This window comes from Prionailurus bengalensis, chromosome C1 (assembly GCF_016509475.1).
Source record: "Prionailurus bengalensis isolate Pbe53 chromosome C1, Fcat_Pben_1.1_paternal_pri, whole genome shotgun sequence".
NCBI lineage: Eukaryota > Metazoa > Chordata > Mammalia > Carnivora > Felidae > Prionailurus > Prionailurus bengalensis.
Genome location: NC_057345.1, coordinates 129,450,164 through 129,467,565, shown reverse-complemented (window position 1 = coordinate 129,467,565; position 17,402 = coordinate 129,450,164). Strand labels below are relative to the sequence as shown.

The window sequence follows — 17,402 nt, the reverse complement described above, 5'->3', positions numbered from 1 at the left end:
GGCTATGAGTCTATGGTAAACCTTCATCAAAGAACGGTTTTCATTTGCTGAAAATCTTTTACATTTTCTAACAGTTTTTGCTATTGTTCTGCCAATTGATTCAGTTAGGTCTCTTTTTTCTTTTTTTTTTTTTTTTTAATTTTTTTTTTCAACGTTTATTTATTTTTGGGACAGAGAGAGACAGAGCATGAACGGGGGAGGGGCAGAGAGAGGGAGACACAGAATCGGAAACAGGCTCCAGGCTCTGAGCCATCGGCCCAGAGCCCGACGCGGGGCTCGAACTCATGGATCGCGAGATCGTGACCTGGCTGAAGTCGGACGCTCAACCGACTGCGCCACCCAGGCGCCCCTGGGTCTCTTTTTTCTTAAGGATACGCTCTTCTAACTGAAATATGTATTTCTAAACTTAAAAAAAAAACTTGAAAATTGAAAGTAATATATAAAAAAGATGACTGACATTTAGAATAATTTTTCCAAAAGACATGAATAGACACTTCTCCAAAGAAGATATCCAGATGGTCAACTGACACATGAAAAAATGCTCAACATCAATCATCATCAGGGAAACACAAATAAAAACCACAATGAGGTATCCCCTCACACTTGTCACAATGGCTAACATTAACAACTCAGGCAACAACAGATGTTGGCGAGGATGCAGAGAAAGAGGAGCTCTTTTACACTGCTGGTGGGAATGCAAGCTGGTGTAGCCACTCTGGAAAACAGTATGGAGGTTCCTCAAAAAATTGAAAATAAAACTACCCTACAGCCCAGCAATTGCACTACTAGGTGTTTATCCAAGGGATACAGGTGTGCTGTTTTGAAGGGACACATGCAGCCCCATGTTTCCAGCAGCACTATCAACAATAGCCAAAGTATGGAAACAGCCCAAATGTCCACCAATGGATGAATGGATAAAGAAGATGTGGGGTGTGTGTGTGTGTGTGTGTGTGTGTGTGTGTGTATACCAATATATATATATGGTATACACACACACAATGGAGTATTACTCGGCAATCAAAAAGAATAAAGTCTTGCCATTTTCAACTACGTGGATAGAACTAGAGGGTACTATGCTAAGTGAAATTAGTCAGAGAAAGACAAAAATCCTATCACTTCACTCATATGAGGACTTTAAGAGACAAAACAGATGAACGTAAGGAAAGGGAAACAAAAATAATATAAAAACAGGGAGGGGGACCAAACAGAAGAGACTCATAAACATGGAGAACAAACTGAGGGTTGCTGGAGGGGTTGTGGGAGGGGGGATGGGCTAAATGGGTAAGGGGCATTAAGGAATCTACTCCTGAAATCATTGTTTCACTATATGCTAACTAATTTGGATGTAAATTTTAAAAAATAAAAAATAAAATATTCAGAACTACAAAAAAAAAAAAAAAAAGAATATTGAAATCACATTAAGAATTCTTCTAGCCACAACAGTATAAATCTAGAAATTACAGGAAAACCAGAAAACAAATATGTGAAGATTAACCAACATGCAATTGAAAAACTAATGGGTCAAAGGAGGAATAAAGAGAAATCAAAAAGTACTCAGTCAGTGAGAATGGAAATACCCACTCCAAAACTTAAAAGGTTCAGCTCAAGGGACATCTGGGTGGTTCAGTCGGTTAAACACCCAACTCTTGATTTCAACTCAGGTCATGATCTCACAGTTCATGAGATCTAGCCCCATGTTGGGCTCTGTGCTGACAGCAAGGAGCCTGCTTGATTCTCTCTATCCTTCTCTGCTTTTCCACTGCCCATGCATGAGCACATGCTCTCTCAAAATAAATAAACATTTTTAAAAAGTTGCAGCTTAAGAAGTTCTAAGAGCAAAGTTCAGAGTGGTAAATGCCTACTTTAAAAAACAAGAAAAATCTAATAATCTAACTTTACACCCCAAGATTTTAGAAAAAGAACAGTGAAGGCTGAAGTTAGAGGGAAAAGAAAATAACAAAGACCAGAGACTCAAAAGAAAATAGAAGATATCAATGAAAACCAGAGCTGCTTCTTTGAAAAGATAAACAAAATTAACAAACCTTTAACTAGACTCACCAAGAAAAAGCCAGGATTTGAAATATGAAATGCAAGGAGAAACATAACTGCTATCACAGAAATCTAAAAGGATCTTAAGGGACTACTATGAACAAGTGTATGCCAACAAATTGGAGAACCTATAAGAAATGAATACATTTCTAGAAACACAAACAACCAAGAGTGAATCATGAAGTAGAAAATCCGAACAGATCAATTACTGTTAAGGAGATAGAATCAGTTGTCAAAATCTCCCAACAAACCAAAGTACAGAACCAGATGGCTTCACTGTTGAATTCTACTAAACTGTCACAATTTGCAGGCACATGATTTTGTATATAGAAAACTCTTAAGACCCCACAAAAATCATAATAACTAATAAAAGAATTAGGTTAGCTTTTGGGATACGGAAATGGAATATCTATATGTATATCAGTTGTATTTCTTTATATATATTAATGAACTACAAAAAAAGGTAAGAAAGCAATTCCACTTATAATTACATCAAAAGAATAAAATGCCTAGCAGTAAGTTTAACCAAGGAGGTGAAAAACCTATACGCTGAAAACTATAAGACACTGATAAAAGAAACTGAAAAATGAATGGAAAGGTATTCAGTACTGATGGGCTAGAAATAGTATTACAGTGTCCATACTAATCAAAAGAATCTACAGATACATTTTAATTCTTACAAAAATCCCAATGGCATTTTTCAAAGAAATAGAACAAATTCCTAGAATTGTTATGGAACCACAAACACCCCAAATAGTCAAAGTAATCTTAAGAACAAAACCATAGATATCATGATTGACTTCAAATTATGCTACAAAGCAAATAACAATAGTATGATATTGGCATTAGAAACCGACACAGGGAGCCCACAAAGAAACCCACAAATATATGGCAAATTAATTTATGAAAAAAGAGCCAAGAATTTACAATGGGGAAAGAACAGTCTCTAATAAATGATGTTGGGAAAACTAGACAGCCACATGCAGAAGAATGAAATTGGACCACTATCTTGTACCTTACACAAAAATGAAATTAAAATGGAATAAAGACTTAAATCTAAGACTTGTAACCATGAAACTCCTGGAAGATAACCTAGGTGGTAAGCTTCTAAATATCAGTCTTTGCAATGATTTTTTTTTTTTGGATTTGACACAAAAAGCAAAAGCAATAGAAGCAAAAAATAAACTATTGGCACTACATCAAATTAAAAAGCCTTCTACAAAGCAAAGGAGACCATCAGCAAGATGAAAAGATAACCTATAGAATGTGAGAATATATTTGCAAATCATGTATCTGATCGGGGGTTAATAACCAAAATAAATAGAGAACTCCTACAACTCAGTAGCAAAACAACAAAATGAAACCCCCCAAACCACAAACAAAACAAACAAAACATGACAAAAAAGCAGGCAGAGGTTCTGAACAGACCTTTTTTCAGGTGTATAAATGTCCAACTGCCACACGAAAAGATGCTCAACATCACTAATCATCAAGAAGATACAAACCAGGGGCACCTGGGTGGCTCAGTCAGTTAAGCATCTGACTTGGCTCAAGTCATGATCTCACAGTTCATGGGTTCAAGACCCATGTCTGTGCTGACAGCTCAGAGCCTGGAGCCTGCTTCAGATTCTGTCTCCCCCTCTCTGCCCCTCCCTGACTCACACTCTGTCTCTCTCTCTCAAAAAAATTAACATTTAAAGAAATTTTTAAGAAGATGCAAATCAGTCACAAGAAGGTATCACCTCATGTCTCTTAGAATGGCTATTATCAAAAAGATAACAAGTAAGTATTGTTGAGGATGAAGAGAAAGAACCCATGTGCATGGTTGTGGAGAAAGTAAACTTGGTTAGCCACTGTGGCAAACAGTATAAATCGTCCTCAGAAAATTAAAAATAGAAACATCATGATCCAGCAACTCCACCTCTGGTATTTACCTGGAAAAAAGAAAAGAGAACACAAACTTCAAAAGATATGTGTACCCCCATGTTAATTGCAGGACCATTTCCAATAGCCAAGCAACCTAAGTATCCATCAATGGATGGGTAGCTAAAGAAAACAATAGAAATATACACTAGATTATTATCCAGATATAAAAAAAGAAATCTTGCAATTTGCAACAACATAGATAGAGCTTGAAGGCATTATACTAAGTAAAATAAATCAGAGAGAAAGAAAAATACTGTATGATTTTACTTATATGTAGAATTGGAAAATAAACAAAAACAAAAAAGCAAAAACAAAACTGAACTCATAAGAAACAGACTGGTGGTTGCCAGTGGGACGTGATGGGAAGTGGATAAGATGGGTAAAAAGGAACACACTTCCACACATATAAATCATAAGAATGTTATGTGCAACATAGTTAATACTCCATTGTATATTTGAAAGTTCTAAGTAAAATCTTAAAAATTCTAATCCCAAAAAAGAAAATTTTAACCATGTGTCTTTGTTTAATTTTACAATATATACAAATACTGTATCATTACACTGTATGCCTGAAACACCTTGTATGTCAATCATATCCATTAATTTTTTTAAATTTAAATTGGATTATATTAACTCGCACCTTCTCATCTATGATTGCACTTGAATTATATCTGTTCTCCTCTCCTTGTCCTACAAGATTCTGCCTACCTGTTCAACCTTACTTCACAAAATTCGCTCCTCACTCCCTATATTCAAACGGAAAACATTTTTTTTTTGCAAGAACTTCTTGCTTACCTTATCTCTTCAGAATATATTGATGATCTTGTATGAACTTTTCACATGGTTGCTTCTTTCTCAGCCTTCACATCTCAAGTTTATGTTACTTTAAGGACTTCCCTAAAGTTTATGTCAAGATTTTATATTCAGCATCCAAAGAGCTAATAAAAACTTAAAATTCCTTTTGTTTTTATCCCCCACTAGACAATTAACTTCATGAATACTTTGTTTCACATTAAATGTACACCCAAATCATAGAAGGTGGGCAGATACATAGCTGATGTTCAAAATACACATTTTTCTCAAATGAATGACTAAACCAACATGTACATGACATCAGTATGAGGACAGCGAGTTACCTCTCTCTTCTCCCCTTGTAATAACTAATTAGACATCTATAATAGAACAAAAGTGCCTTGGCACATTACTCCACAGGACTCAGAAGATATCTGTCAACAAGTGCATTCAGAAATAAACCAATGACCAAATGCAGAAAAAACATTTGACAAAGTACAATATTCATTCTTGATAAAAACATTCAACAATGTAGGGTTAGAGGGAACATACCTCAACAAAATAATGGAAATACATGAAAAACCCACAGCTAACATCATTCTCAATGGGAAAAAAAAGAAGAGCTTTTCCTGTACTGTCAGGAACAAGACAGGGATGTCCACTCTTACCATTAGTATTTAACATAGTACTGGAAGTCCTAGCCACAGCATTCAGACAAAAATAAATAAAAAGCATCCAAATCAGCAAGAAGTAAAACTTTCAGTAATTGCAGATGATGTACTATATACAGAAAACCTGAAAGACTCCAAAAAACTTCTAGAAGTGATCAAGAAAATCAGTCACAAGGTAAAAAAAAAAGTACAGAAATGTGCCACATTTCTATACATGCTAATGAAGCAGCATAATGAGAAATTAAGCCATCAATCCCATGTACAACTGTACCCTGTACCTAAAATAGTAAGGTATGTAGGAATAAACCTCACCACCGAGGTGAAAGACCTATATTCTATAAACTACAAAACACTGAAAGAAATTGAAGAGAACACTAAGAATGGGAAAGTCATTCCATATTCATGGATTGGAAGAACAAATATTGTTAAAAAGTCTACGCTACCCAAAGCAATCTACATATCTAACGCAATCCCTATCAAAATACCACCAGCATTTTTCACAGAGCTAGAACAATCTTAAATTTTTATGGAACCGCAGAAGACCCCAAACAGCCAAAGCAATCTTGAAAAAGTAAAGTCTGGTATCACAATTCCAGACCAAGTTACATGACAAAGCTGCAGTAATCAAAATAATATGGTACAGGCACACGCGCGCGCACACACACACACACACACACACACACACAGATGAATCAAACCAAAAAGAAAATCCAGAAATGAACCCACAATTATGTGGCCAGTTAAGCTCCAACAGAGCAGGAAAGAATATCCAATGAGGGAAAAAAGATGGTCTCTTCAACAAATGGTTTTGGAAAAACTCAACAGCAACATACTGAAGAATGAAACTGGACCACTTACTTACACCATACACAAAACAAATACAAAAATGGATCAAAGACCTAAATGTGAGACCTGAAACCATAAAAATTCTATAGAGCACAGGCTATAATTTCTTTGCATTGCCCATAACAACTTAATTTTAGCTATGTCTCCTGAGGCAAGGGAAACCAAAGCCAAAATAAACTATCGGCACTGCATCAAACAAAACAAAGTAAAAAAAAAAAAACTTCTGCACAGTTAAGGAAACAAGCAATAAAATTAACAGGCAACCTACTGAATTCAAGAAGTTATTTGCAAATGACCTATCCAATAAAGGATTAGAATCCAAAATATATAAAAAAATATAAAACTCAACACACCAAAATGGGTAATTAAAAATTGGGCAGAAGATATGAATGGTTATTTCTCCAAAGAAGACATAGAGATGGCCAACAGACATATGAGAAGATGCTCAACATTACTGATTATCAGGCAAATGCAAATCAAAACCATAAGGAGTTATCACCTCACACTTACTAGAATGGCTCCAATGAAGAACACAAGAAACAACAAGTCTTAGCAAGGACCTGGAGAAAGGAAAACCCTTGTTGCTCTGTTGAGGACAATGCAAACTAGCACAGCCATTCTGGGAAAGAGTATGGAGGCTCCTCAACAAGTTAAAAAATAGATGTACCCTGCAATCCAACTATCACATTACTAGGTATTTACCCAAAGAATACAAAAGTATTAGTCAAAGGGATCCATTCACCCTGATGTTTACAGCAGCATTATCTATAGTAGCCAAATTAAAAGAAGAACCCAAGTGTCCACTGATAAATGTATAATGAAGATATGGTACACACACACACACACACAATACTACACAGCTATAAAAAATGCAATCTTGCGATTTGCAAGGACATGGATGAAGTTAGAGATATTATGCTAAGCAAAACAAGTCAGAGAACTGAGAATACTGTATGATTTCACTCATGTGGAATTTAAGAAACAAAACAAACAAGCAAAGGGGGGAAAGAAAGGTAGACCAAGAAACAGACTTAACTGTGTAGAACAAACAGATGGTTACCAGAGTTCAGGTGGATGGGGGGATGGGTTCTGAGGATTAAGGAGTGCACTTGTGTTGAACACTGGATATCATATGGAAATGTAAAAATAACTATTGTACATGTGAGACTAATATGACACTGTGTTAACTAACTGGAATTTCAACATAAACTTCTTTTTAAGTTTATTTCCGTAGTTTGAGAGACAGAGTACACATTTGTGAGTCAGGGAGGGGCAGAGAGAAAAGGAGAGAATCACTATCTGTGATGTCCGTGCAGAGCCTGATGTGGTGGTCAGTCTCATGAACCAGTAGGTCATGACCCGAGCTATAATCAAGAGTTGGACACTTCACTGACTGAACCACCCAGGCACCCCGAGATTAGGGATTATGAACACAAAATGGACTGTTTTATCTAGGAGATGTTTTATGTAAGCCTCATGGAAACCACAAAGCAAAAATCTGGATTAGATTAGTAAAGATAAAAAAAAAAGGAAGACAGCGTATCACTGTGAAAAACTACCAATTTACAAAGGTAGGCAGAAAGAGACGGTCAAGAACACTGGAGATAAATAAGCAAAGGCAGACTATAAGATGGTGGTTTTAAGTCTTTACATATCAATAATCACTTTTAAGTGTAAATGGGTTGAATTCATCAATCAAAAGGCACAGAATGACTGTATGGATAGAAAAACAACCTAACTGTATGAGGACTACAGGAAACTCATTTCAACTTTAAAGACATACATACACTCCAATTTTGAAGGGACAGAAGAATATATCTCATGCAAGTAGGAACCAAAAGAAAGTGGGGATGGCCATACTTAGACAAAACAGACTTCAGCCCCCAAAAAAGCAACAACAAAGATTATATAACGGAGTCAATACATCAATAAGATCTAACATCCCCAAGTGTATACACATTCATCATTAGAGCACCTGATGTTAAGTAAACACTAACAGATCTAACAAGAGAAATAGACAACTATTTATTAGCAGGAGAGTTCAATACCACACTGCCAATAGTGGATAGGTCATCCCAATAGAAAAATAAAACAAGGAAATGTTAGAAGTGAACAATACTTTAGTCCAAATGGAGTTGAGATTATATAGGCTATTCCACCCAACAGAAGAATGCATTGTTTCCTCAAGTGCACATGAAACATTATCCAGGATAGAACACATAACAGGACACAAAACAATACTTAAAATTTAAGAGTGAAGTCCTACTATATTTTCTGACCACACTGCTATGAAACTAGAAATAAAAAAAAAAAAATCTAACAAGTTTATAAATACGTTGAAACTTAACAAACTTGTGAACAAGCAATGGGTCAAAGAAGAAATCAAAAGGGAAATCAGGAAGTTAAAACTAATAAAAATGAAAAAACAGCCTATCAAATCCAATGGGATCCTACAAAAGTAGTTCTGAGAGGAAATTTATAACAATAAATGGATACATTAAGAAGTTAGATCTCAAGCTACCCTAAAACCTCAACCAACTAGAAAAATAAATCAAGCCCAAAATATCAGAAGGAAGGAAATAAGAAAGGAGGGGAAATAAAGAAATAGAGATTGGAAAAACAGGAAGGATCAATGAAACTAAGAGCTGGTTTCTTTCTTTTTATTTAATGTTTATTTTAGAGAGGGCGGGGGAGGGACCTAAGAGAGACAGACAGAATCTACAGCAGGCTCTAGGCTCCCAGCTGTCAGCAGAGAGCCTGATGTAGGGCTCAAACTCTCAAGTCCTGAGATCACAACCTGAGCCAAAGTTGGTCACTTAACCGACTGAGCAATCCAGGTGCCCCTGGAGAGCTGTTTGAAACAAAATTAACAAACCTTTAGCTAAGAAAAAAAAAAAAAAAGACTAAAAATTAGAAACAGAACAGGGAGATTATAACTGATACCACAGAAATATATATATATATATATATAATCATAAGAGGCTACTGTGAACGATTACAGGCGAACAGATTAGGTAATTTAGCAGACATAAATTAATTTCTAGAAGCCCACAACCTATCAAGACAGAATCAAACATGTGAACAAGTTAATGAGTAAAGGGATTAAACCATTTATCAAAACCCTCCCAACATAAAAAATCCCAGGAACAGAAGGCTTCACTGGTGAATTCTACAAAACATTTAAAAAAGACTTAATGCCAATTTTTCTCAAACTCTTCAAAAAAAAAAAAAAAAAAACCTGAAGAGGAGGAAACACTTCCAATTTCCTACACGGCCAGTGTTAACCTCATACCAAAGTCAGATATAGACACTCCAAGAAAAGAGTACTATAGAATACTACTCATGAAAATAGATGAAAAAATTAACAAAATATTAGGAGACTACAATGAGTAAGACATGGTGATTATACACCATGATCAAGTATGATCTGTCCTTTCAATTCAAGGATGATTCAACATACACAAATCAGTAAATATATCACATTAATAGAATGAGAGACAAACGTCACATGATCATTGAAATAAATGCAAAAATATTATTTGACAAAATATCACATCCTTTCACAATATAAACCCTCAACAGATTGTGTGTGGAAGAAACATACCTCAACATAATAAAGGTCCCATATGGTAAACTCACAGCTAACATTATATTCAATGTTGAAACAGGAAAAAGACAAGATGGTCCTCTCTTACCTCTCTTGTTCACTACAGTACTGGAAGTCCTAGGTGGAGCAATTAAACAGAACAAAACAGAAAACAAAAACACAAACCCCAAGCAACCAAACAGGATAGAAAGAATTAAAATTGTCACTATCTGCAGGGGGTATTGTTTTGTATATAGGAAACCTCAAGCAGCCGAAATAGCTCAGCTGGGAGAGCATTAGACTGAAGAAAACCTCAAAGACTCAACCAAGAAGAAACTGTTGAAACTACTCAGCAATTTCAATACAGTTCCAAGATTAAAAAAAAAAAAAGTCAACATACAAAAATCAGTTATTTTTTAAGTTTTATTTATTTCGAGAGAGAGAAAGTGAGCACAAGAGGGGCAGAGAGAGAGGGGGAAAGAGAGAGAATCCCAAGCAGGCTCCACATTGTGGGACACTTAATCAGGTGAGCCACCCAGATGTCACCCCAAATCAGTTATGTTACAATGTAGTAATAATGAAACTTCTGAAAATAAAACTATCCCATTCACAACAGCACCAAAACAATAAAAATACCTAGGAATAAATTTAGCCAAGGAAGTGAAAGATCTGTATGATGAAAACTACAAAACTTAGTTGAAAAAAATTGAAGTAGATACAACAAATGGAAAAAAACAACCCATGTTTAAGGATCAGAAGAGTTTTGTTAAGATGCCCTTACTCCCGAAAGTCTTCTATAGATTTAATGTCATCTCTATCAAAATTCAGAGAGCATTCTTTATATAGAGAAGATGGAGAGAGAGAAATGGAATCACCAAGGACCCCAAATAGCCAACACAATCCCGAGGATGAACAAAGATGGAGTTATCACACTCGTGATTTCAAGTCATACTACAAATATCTCATAATAAAAATAGAATAATATTGGCATAAAAAGACACGGAGCAATGAAACAGGAATAGAGAGCCCAGAAGAAAATCCATGCATATTCAGTCAACTAAGATTGAACAATAAAGGAGGGCACACCCAATGGGGGAATGATGATCTCTTTAGATAGTGTTGGAAAAACTGAACACATGCAGAACAATGAAACTGGACCCTTATCTTACACTAAAAAATTTAATAAAAGATATCAAAGATTTAAATATACAACCTGATACCATGAAACTCCTAGAAGAAAATATAGTGAAGAGGTTATTTAACATTGTTTTTGGTAATGAGGTTTTGGATCTATCACCACAACAGCAGCAACCCCAATAAGATTATATCAAACTTAAGCTTCTGCATAGCAAGAGAAGCAGTCAACAAAATGAAATGGCAACATAGCAAATGGGAGAAAACTTTTTGCCAACCATGTTTCAGATAGCACTATAATATACAAAGAACACACTCCATCTACTTATGAAACAGGCAGAGAAATAGACATTCCCTCAAAGACATCCAAATCGCCAATAGGTAGATGAAAAGATTTTCAACATAACAATCAGGGAAATGCAACTCAAAACCATAGCAAAATAACACCTCATACCTGTTAAAATGGCTATAATCAAGAAGAAATAATCAATGTTGAGGATATGGAGAAAAGGGACCCCTTGTACACTTGTTGGTAGGAATGAAATTGGTTCAACCACTATGGAAAACAATATTAAAGTTACTCTAATATTAACAATAGATCTACTATGGGATATAGGAATCCCACATTTGGGTACATACCTAAAGGAAATAAAAACAGGGTATCAAAGAAATATACTCCTGTGTTCGTTGCCACATTATTCACAATAGCCAAGCTATGGAAATAACCTATGTGCCCATTAACAGATGAATGGACAAAGAAGATGTGCTGTATCTATTATATATATGTAATATATATATATGTAATATATATACATATTATGTTATATATTCTATGTTATAAATATCTCTGATTATATTTATATATATTATATATGTATTATATGTTACATATATGTAATATGTATATATTGTATATATATGTATATATATATGTATATGTATATATATATATATATATACATGCATATACATACACACAAATATAATCAGGGAATATGATTTGGCCATAAGGACATCCTGCCATTTGTAACAACATGGATTGACCCTGAAGAGATTACACTAAGTAAGCTAATTCAGAAAGAGAAAGTCAAATACTGTATGATATCGTTATATGTGTAGTGTAAAGAAATCAAACTTGTAAAAACAGTAGAATGGTGTTTACCAGGAGATGAGGGGTTGGGCTCCGGGGATAGGACACATGTTATTAAGCTATATCAGTTTGCAATTAGTAAATAGGTCCTAGAGATTTAATGCACCCTATAGTGAATATACACACCTATAATTGTGTTATAATCAAATTGCTAAGAGACCAGAACTTAATTATTCCAACCACTAAAAAGAAATGATAATTTTGTAATGTGATAGTGATGCCAATTATCACTGCAACAGCAATCATCTCCCTATAAAATTCTATAAATTTAACATGTTGTACACCTTAAATGTATACAACATTGTAAGTCAACATTTCAATAGGAGAAAGGAAAAGTAATTTTCCGAAAACACTGTGTGTGTGTGTGTGTGTGTGTGTGTGTGTGTGTGCGCGCGCATACATACATACATAAATGGAAAAACAAAGATTACAGTCAACCAGGTTTGGCTTTCATAAAACAGATCCACAACTTGTTTGTGATGTGTTTAATGTTTCTAGGAGTCAAATCACTGAAGAAAATTTTATAGAGTACCCCAGGAAGCAGAGCAATGATTTCACCAATTAAAAAGTTATTAAGCTTTAAGTTGTATTCATATAATGATATGGGCCTATCTTAAAGAACAGCTAATGCATGGGGAATGAAGACAAACTCTCATTTATCTGCCTTCTATGTCAGAACTTAATCAACTTACAATTTCTAATATTATTGAGAAAGCTGATTAGAACACAAGACTTTGATCCCAGAGGCCAAAATCTTTTATCCTCCCAGAGTTTGCCAGTCAAACATGACTTCTCTTTCATACTCTCTGTAAAAATTGTAACCATTTTAGTATTAAAAAAAAACAAACAAACTAGAGTATGAAATTCATAGGCTCCATTGTAATCATTAGTCTCAGGCCACCCCACCCTCCCATCAACATTTACCCCAATTGTATTTAATCTCATTCTTTCTCATTCTTTTCCCCATTCACCCCTATCTTTCAAATTTTCCCAAGATGACAAAAAAAAGTCTTCTTCCTAACTGACAGCTCACAGAACTCTCCCAGATTGCCTATGTTTTATTCCTACAGTTTTATTCTATTAATTTAGATATACTTATATATTACAAGGTAAAACATTTTAAATCAATATTTTAATTGGTATTTTGTCAACTAACTTGGAAGAAATTCACAGCCTGATTGCTTTCTAGATGTATGATCAGAGCACCAAAACATACCCCAAGATGTGTTTTTTATTAAATATGGCTTTTTCAGTGAAGTAGAGCAACTGTACTCATCCACAGTTAACCAAGTGGCCAAAGTACGGAGTTAAGGATCCAGAGTAATCACATTCCAAATAATCAGTAAAATATGGATCTATGCATTCCAAATGCCTGCATTTTACAAAAGGTAGTGTGTTATTGACCAAGGAGAAATAAAACAATTTTTAAAGAACAAAGCTACTAATTCTAGACCATGGATACATCTCCTGGGCTGTGTATGTTCCCATCTGTACTCCTTACCAGAGCTGCTGCAGTATGAGGGGTCAACAGGTCTTCCATTTTTATCAGAGCAGGCTATTGCTCGAAAGCGCATTCCTTTTCCACATTCTTTGCTTTCTCCTTGCACCCGAAATCCTCCTCGCTGAGACTCTCTTCTGCCTTCTGGAATAATGCAATCTGACCAGTTTCCATAAGGTTGAGATATAAATACATTACAAGGGCATAGTTCCATTTCCACGAGAGGGTACAGGTCAGAGTCCTGGCATTTCTCTTTCTTCCTGCTTTTCCCTGTTCCAAAAAGAGACATTGCTATATTAATTTCATATCGGTTTTGTAAAAAGTCACATTATTGTCTTTACTAGCTCTTAGAAAATTTAATCTTACACTATTGCCTCCCCCTGCCCTCCCTGATTCTTTATTGCCATGAAAGCAAATCTTAGGGCAGTGAAAGCAATTCCCAAAGCACCTGTGAAATTAAAATTATTTTGGAAAAAATAAAATTAAAAATCGTTTTATGTTGGAGAGTGCCAAAAAAAGAAACTAAAAAAAGATGCTTGCTACAGTGACTCAACAGCTAGAAAATTTTTGTTAATTCATTTAGTATGATTTTCCCTGTGACTTGTTGATAAAAGCAAATTATCGCCTCTCAGTCTTCCTTGGAATTAATGGTTTCCAGGTAAACCAACATAAACACCTTCTCTTTGAAGTACATTTCTGATAATGGTTTATTTATTCAAAGGATGAAAGGACACCCTCCCATACAATGGCCCTGGAGCGAGGTCAGGTGTCACTCTGGGTGCTGCAGACAAAGTAGAACTTATTTTGGTCCTTGCCATCAAGTAGCTCACAAATGCTGACACAATGAAATGAATGTTCCAATAACATTGGGTAATTTAATCCGAGAAAAAGGCATGGCTTCCACTTTGAGAGACTTTTTTAACTCAAGCATTCTAGAATATGACTTTGCCTTACCAATTGACTTTGATGGACCTTTTAGCTGTGATTCTGTCTATAAGTAATGAGAATGCAGAATCAATTCCCACTGCTCTGAGTACTTGATAATCATGTTTAATGGGGTTTCAAGTCAGCCTGTAACTTGATTTCAACTTTCTGGCCAATGTACTTCCACTGGATTCCTAAAAATTCTCAAATAAATCTAATAATTATCTTTTGTTACCTCATTAATAAATCATCAGCTACAGTCTTGGCAGGCTATAGAAAAATGAAGTAGGCTGATTTACTTACTGGTCTTATTCCCAGTCTTTATAGCTATTTTAGAAATGCTTAATACAAGCTGATGCATGGGATATTTTCTCACTGTCAAATAGTTTATATATAATTTTACAGTTGCTGCTGGATGATTGGCTCTATGGTCTGACATGCTGCTTATGACCACAATAAATAAGGATTCCTGCCGGACCTGAAATGATCTTGCAGGAATTTCAGGCATGCCACTACCTCTCTGGGAGGATATATTCATTTCCTCTACCATTAGGGGCATTTAGGGAGAAAAAGTTTGGGAAACACAGCTTCTATCATGGCCATGAGAATTTACTGGTTGAGATACAAAGAAACCAATCACTAGGTTCTCTTTTCTGATCCATTAGCTTCACCCACAGAAAGAGTTTAACTTTTTTTTTTATGTTTATTCATTTTTGAGGGGGAGGGGAGGGGAGAGGGAGGGGAGAGGGAGGGGAGAGGGAGGGGAGAGGGAGGGGAGAGGGAGGGGAGAGGGAGGGGAGAGGGAGGGGAGAGGGAGGGGAGAGGGAGGGGAGAGGGAGGGGAGAGGGAGGGGAGAGGGAGGGGAGAGGGAGGGGAGAGGGAGGGGAGAGGGAGGGGAGAGGGAGGGGAGAGGGAGGGGAGAGGATATCCAAGGCTCCAGGCTCTGAGTTGTCAGCACAGACCAACTGAGCCACCCAGGTGCCCCACCCACAGAAAGAGTTTAAATCATCTACAGCTCTTAAATTCCTTATTATTATCTCCATTCTAGATTTCTTGCTCAAGATTCTGAGCCACAGCCTGGAACTTTAAAGGCCAAACTCAACCTGGCAAAACCCATCCTCAAGCTTTTCACACCAGGGCCTTCCTTTCTCCATCTTCATTTACCAAGTATACCAACATGACCAAGTCAAAATGTAAAATGTCAGACTTGAATTCTGTTGCTCTACCCGACTACCTGTATCTGATTAATGAAAAAGATCATATCAAATGACTAAGTATCTCTTCAATCAGTCCATTGTTTCCATTCTGACCAATACCACCCATATTTAGCCCATCTCCAGATATCCAGCTTAAATCACAACAGCTTCTTCTAATATTTTATACCTTATTTTCCTTTTCATCTTCTCCCCACTCTGCAGTTAGAACCAGCCCACAAAGATGGAAGTCTGATCATGTCATTCATCTACTTAAAAGTCTTCAGTGACTTACCATGGTTCTAGGCTCCTTGCCATGGTCATCAAGGCCCTTAAGTATCTGATACCATTAGCACCTGCCTCCTGCCTGTGTGATGCCACTCTGCCTGGGGCATGTTACAAGCTAGACAAAACAAGCATCTTTCAATTCCTGGAAATGACTCCTTGGTTTCTGGCCTTTGCATTTCTTACAACAGAAATTTTCCTTGGTTCCAACCTCTCTCCATAGTCTAATTAATGCCTGCTTGTACTTCCTCTGTGGCAGGGGTAAAGTATTAGTTACCCCTGGAAAAGGTATTCTTCTGTACTTTTATTCTGCCTACCACAAGCTATGCCTTTCCAAGAGTGCTCACATCCTATTTCTTATAATTATGCTACCTTAGATGGCAAAATGCACTGTGTAGATGTGACTAAGATTATTGACCTGGGGATGAGATTATTCTGGATTATTTGTGTGGGTCCAACCTAGTTGCAGGGCAGACAATCTTTCCTAAACCAGAGGCAGAATGGTCAGAGAGACACAATGTTACTGAATTTCAAGATAGAAGAGTCATGAGCCAAGGAATGTGGACAGCCTCTAGAAGCTAGAAAAAGGAAAGGAATTTCCCCTAGAGCATCCAGAAAGGCATGAAGATCCAACATTTTGTTTTCAGTCTGGTGACACATACGTTTATTTTAGACCTATACAACTCAGAATAAATCTGTGTTCTTTTTAAGCCACTAAATTTGTGGTAATTTGTTACAGAAGCATTAAGAAACTAATGTAGCACTAATATCACAGCTATTGTCACAAGTGGTATACTGGGTTGTAACTGTAATAAATTCTCTATCTTCCATTACAGTGGAAGCTCTTAAAGTAGGATGCTTATCTATTCCCAGTAGTATTCCTAAGGCCTAGCACACGTAAGTAAACTGTTCATTAAGAAAGTAAGATTTAAAAAGTGGTAGAGTGGGGGAGAAAGTGAAGACAAAAGGAGAAAGTGAGAGCAAGACAGAATAGGAAGATACTAATCTACAAGGCAACCAAAAGTTGCTGGCAGAACAAGCATTCTGTACTAATATATGCCATATCTGTATTTGGGATATCCTTAATTATGTGGCACCACTGTTTCAAGAAAGATTGCAGTAAACTCATACAGAAATGGTTCTCAAAATAAGAAACAAATTATCACTGGTCCTTTACTTTGATTACATTATAGTAAATAATTAGCATTAACTTGTGGATTCAGGACTAGTTAGTACTTAAAAACAAATAAAAAAACACCAAAAAGAAAAAAAAAACCAAGATAACAAAAAAGTCTACCGCTAATACAACTATAAAGATATTTTTCCCCACTTAAGTCAGAGGGAAATT

General features: G+C 36.0%; 1 protein-coding gene across 1 annotated transcript in view; it reads right to left on the bottom strand.

Annotated features, from left to right (window-relative positions):
* Nucleotides 1-17,402, bottom strand: part of THSD7B (thrombospondin type 1 domain containing 7B) — a 627,465-nt gene that overhangs the window by 233,194 nt on the left and 376,869 nt on the right. Inside the window, exon 14 of the mRNA XM_043573363.1 lies at nucleotides 13,656-13,922. Coding sequence (XP_043429298.1) covers nucleotides 13,656-13,922 — 267 coding nt within the window. The remainder of the gene's footprint in view (nucleotides 1-13,655; nucleotides 13,923-17,402) is intronic.